This window comes from Cupressus sempervirens, chromosome 3 (assembly GCF_028749045.1).
Source record: "Cupressus sempervirens isolate cs-2001-9-10 chromosome 3, ASM2874904v1, whole genome shotgun sequence".
Lineage (NCBI taxonomy): Eukaryota > Viridiplantae > Streptophyta > Pinopsida > Cupressales > Cupressaceae > Cupressus > Cupressus sempervirens.
The window spans coordinates 99,285,522-99,288,508 of record NC_143120.1 but is presented as its reverse complement, the minus strand read 5'-3'; the positions used below and the strand labels follow the sequence as shown (position 1 = coordinate 99,288,508).

The 2,987-nt window shown below is 45.0% G+C and overlaps 1 protein-coding gene across 1 annotated transcript; it reads right to left on the bottom strand.

Moving 5' to 3' along the window:
• Positions 1 to 1,203: 1,203 nt before the first annotated feature.
• Positions 1,204 to 2,061, bottom strand: LOC149564973 (uncharacterized). Its single transcript, XM_089816256.1, has 3 exons — positions 1,945 to 2,061; positions 1,631 to 1,809; positions 1,204 to 1,510 (listed from the first exon to the last, which is right to left on the bottom strand). Exons 1-3 carry the CDS (start codon positions 2,059 to 2,061, stop codon positions 1,204 to 1,206), a joined length of 603 nt encoding a protein of 200 aa, XP_089672382.1.
• Positions 2,062 to 2,987: the final 926 nt, after the last annotated feature.

Sequence of the window (2,987 nt, the reverse complement as noted above, 5' to 3'; positions counted from 1 at the left end):
TCAGCTCCAACAATCTGCCGCCTGCAGCCTGAACAATCTGCCGCCTAGCGCACAACAATATGACTTAAAATCTTCACAAAGTTACTACAAATTTTGTCACAAACATCTCAACCCCTTAGCATCTCCACAAATCCACTCACAAACATCTCATTCCTACTTAATCAACCTCCACAAACCTATTTCCTCCACAATCCGCTGCTTGGAACACAAGAATATTCCTCATCAGCATCATCCAACTGTTTCCTTAAACTTTTTCGTAGATCCTCAAACTCAGATTTCAGCTACTCTACTTCCAGGTTTAGAGTATTCTTCAAATCCCCAAGCTCCTCTCTGTGAGTCTTCACTTAGAGTGTCAAGTTTACCACGCCATTCTTGCAAATCCTTTTTCAAGTTGTGAATTTGATCAAGCAAATCTCCCCTTGAATCACAAAGATTCTGCAAAGCTATGTTTGATGGCGATGCGGATGGAGAGTCTTCTTCGCTGGCAAATATTTGCTCAAAGACGTTGAGAAGCGCTTCTCTGATGAGAGCACTTGATCGATTTGCTGAGGCAAGGTTGAAGTCGGGCACGGAGAAAACACCTGAGGATAAATGGAGGAGTTCAAAAAATAAGGCAAGGCTCTGCGGGAAATTATGCCGCAGCCAAATATATTCGCCCGCGGAAGACTATCATACGTAGAACAAACATAAAGAAAAATTTTCTGTAGGCACAACACCGTGGGAAGACCCCGCGGGTTGTCTTCCGTGGATAGCCTGCCCGCGGGACACAGTCCGCGGACAAGTTGCTCGCTGACTATTCAAATTTTTTTTATTTTTATTTTAATTTTTTTTTTTTTGAAGAAAAACAGCTCCTCAATTTGGCGTGGAAGCATCGCCATCCTCAAATGACAATGACGACAAGGGAATCTTCTGGGCGTTCGGCGACGGCGATGGTGACATCTTTCTAGCACAGTATATTTTCAATTTGGATCCGTTGACTGCCTGAGGGACCTCTTCCTCGTCCAAGGTTGACAATTTGATCGCTCCATTGTCGTCGACTTCTCGGATTTGGTATGGGCCAACCCACCTAACCTTAAACTTCCCTGACTTGATTTCATTTCGCTCGTCGTACTTGAGTATTAGCTACCTTGGTTGAAACCTGCTAAGTTTCAAATGCTTATCATGCCAGACCTTGCGTTTTTTTTGTGTCACTTCTGTCGCCCACTACGCCAACAATCGCTTCTCCTCGAGCTTATTCAGATTATTTAGTCGCTCCTTTAAGCTTTTGATGTCACCTAGCTTGTTTTTCAGTGCTATTCGTAGGCTTGGAATCATGAATTCCGTTGGTACTACCGCGTCTTGTCCAAACATTAATTGGAATGGTGTGTGTCCTGTTGTTACTTTGTACGCCATGCAGTAAGCCCAAAGGGCGGCGGGTAAGTTTTCCTCCCAATTTGCACTTTCAACCACGTAGGATTTGTAGATGATTGATACTAAGATTTTATTTGTAGCCTTGTCCTGTCCGTTTGCTCTCGGGTAATACGAACTCGATAGTGAATGATAAATCTTGAACTGGGTGGTGAGCAGTCAAATGACATGATTAACAAAATTTCCTCCCTTATCACTTGTTAATTGCAACAGAATTCCATACCTGGTAATGATCTGTTCATAAATAAACTTTGCGGTGCTGACAGCCGAGTTATCTGGTAATGCCTGTGCCTCCGCCCACTTGGTTAGGTACTCTGTTGCGATAATGATGTACCGGCACCGTTGAGTCTTGCTTACCCGCAAGGGTCCAATGAAATCTAATCTCCATCGCTTAAAAAGTTCCTGCGCATGGGAGGGGTTAAGTGGCATGAAATCTCTCTTTAGCGGCTTTTCGGCTCGTTGGCAAGTGTCACATCCGACTATCCATTCCTGTGCGTCGTTGAACATTGTCGGCCACTAGAGACCTGCGAGCAATACCTTCTGTGCAGTGGTGTCCGGTCCCATGTGTCCGCCCGCGGGACCCTCATGTGCTTCTTTTAACACCCGGATATCTCCTCTTCTAACATAGCGCCAAAGAATATGATCCGGCCCCATTTTGTAGAGCAATCCGTTGATCAATTGAAAGGTACGACTCCTAATTATCAACTTGCACCTTTCACTTGGTGACATCCCAGTGGGGAATTGTCCCGTTGATAGGTACTCGCCGATACTCCTGTACCATTCTGGCAGTATCGCAATCTAAAACAGCTGTGCGTCAGGAAAGTCGTCATTCACACCCTTCGCTAGTTCCCCTGTTTTGATCCGTGGCAGGTGGTCAACGTTGACGTTTTTTTCCTGGTCGGACAATGATTTTGAAAGTGAACTCCTGCAACAGAAGTAGCCATCTGCTGATCTTTCCTTGGATGACTGGTTTATTAATCATGTACAACAAGGCCTGGTGATCAACATAGAACACGAAGGGCATAGTGAGCAAGTAATGACAATTTTTTTGCACAACATAGACCATTCCCAATGCTTTTCGTTTAGTCGTGCTGTAGTTCTGCTCTGCTTTTGATAACAACCGGTTGGCAAAGTATATCGGGTGATCCAGCCCGTGGCTACTTGTCTGTGCCAGGGTCGCTCCGATCGCATAATTGGAGGCATCCACATGAACATGAAACTCTTTATTCCAATCCGGATACGCCAAGATGGGTGCAGTAGCCAGTCATACCTTCAGCCCTTCAAATGCCTCGTCTTGCTCTTTGTCCCATCTAAATGATTCTTCTTTACAAGTTAACCTATCTAGTGGGTACGACACCTTGGCAAATTTTTTGATAAATCCCCTGTAATAGCCTATATGTCCGAGAAAAGACTTTACCTCTGTCACATTAGTGGATGACTGCATTTCGAGAATGAATCTCACTTTGTCCAGCTCGGTCTTCAATCCTTCCTTACAAACAATGTGTCCGAGCAGTCTTCCCTGCGGAACCATGAATCTGCACTTCTTGGGATTCAACGCTAGTCGCGCCTTGCGACATCTC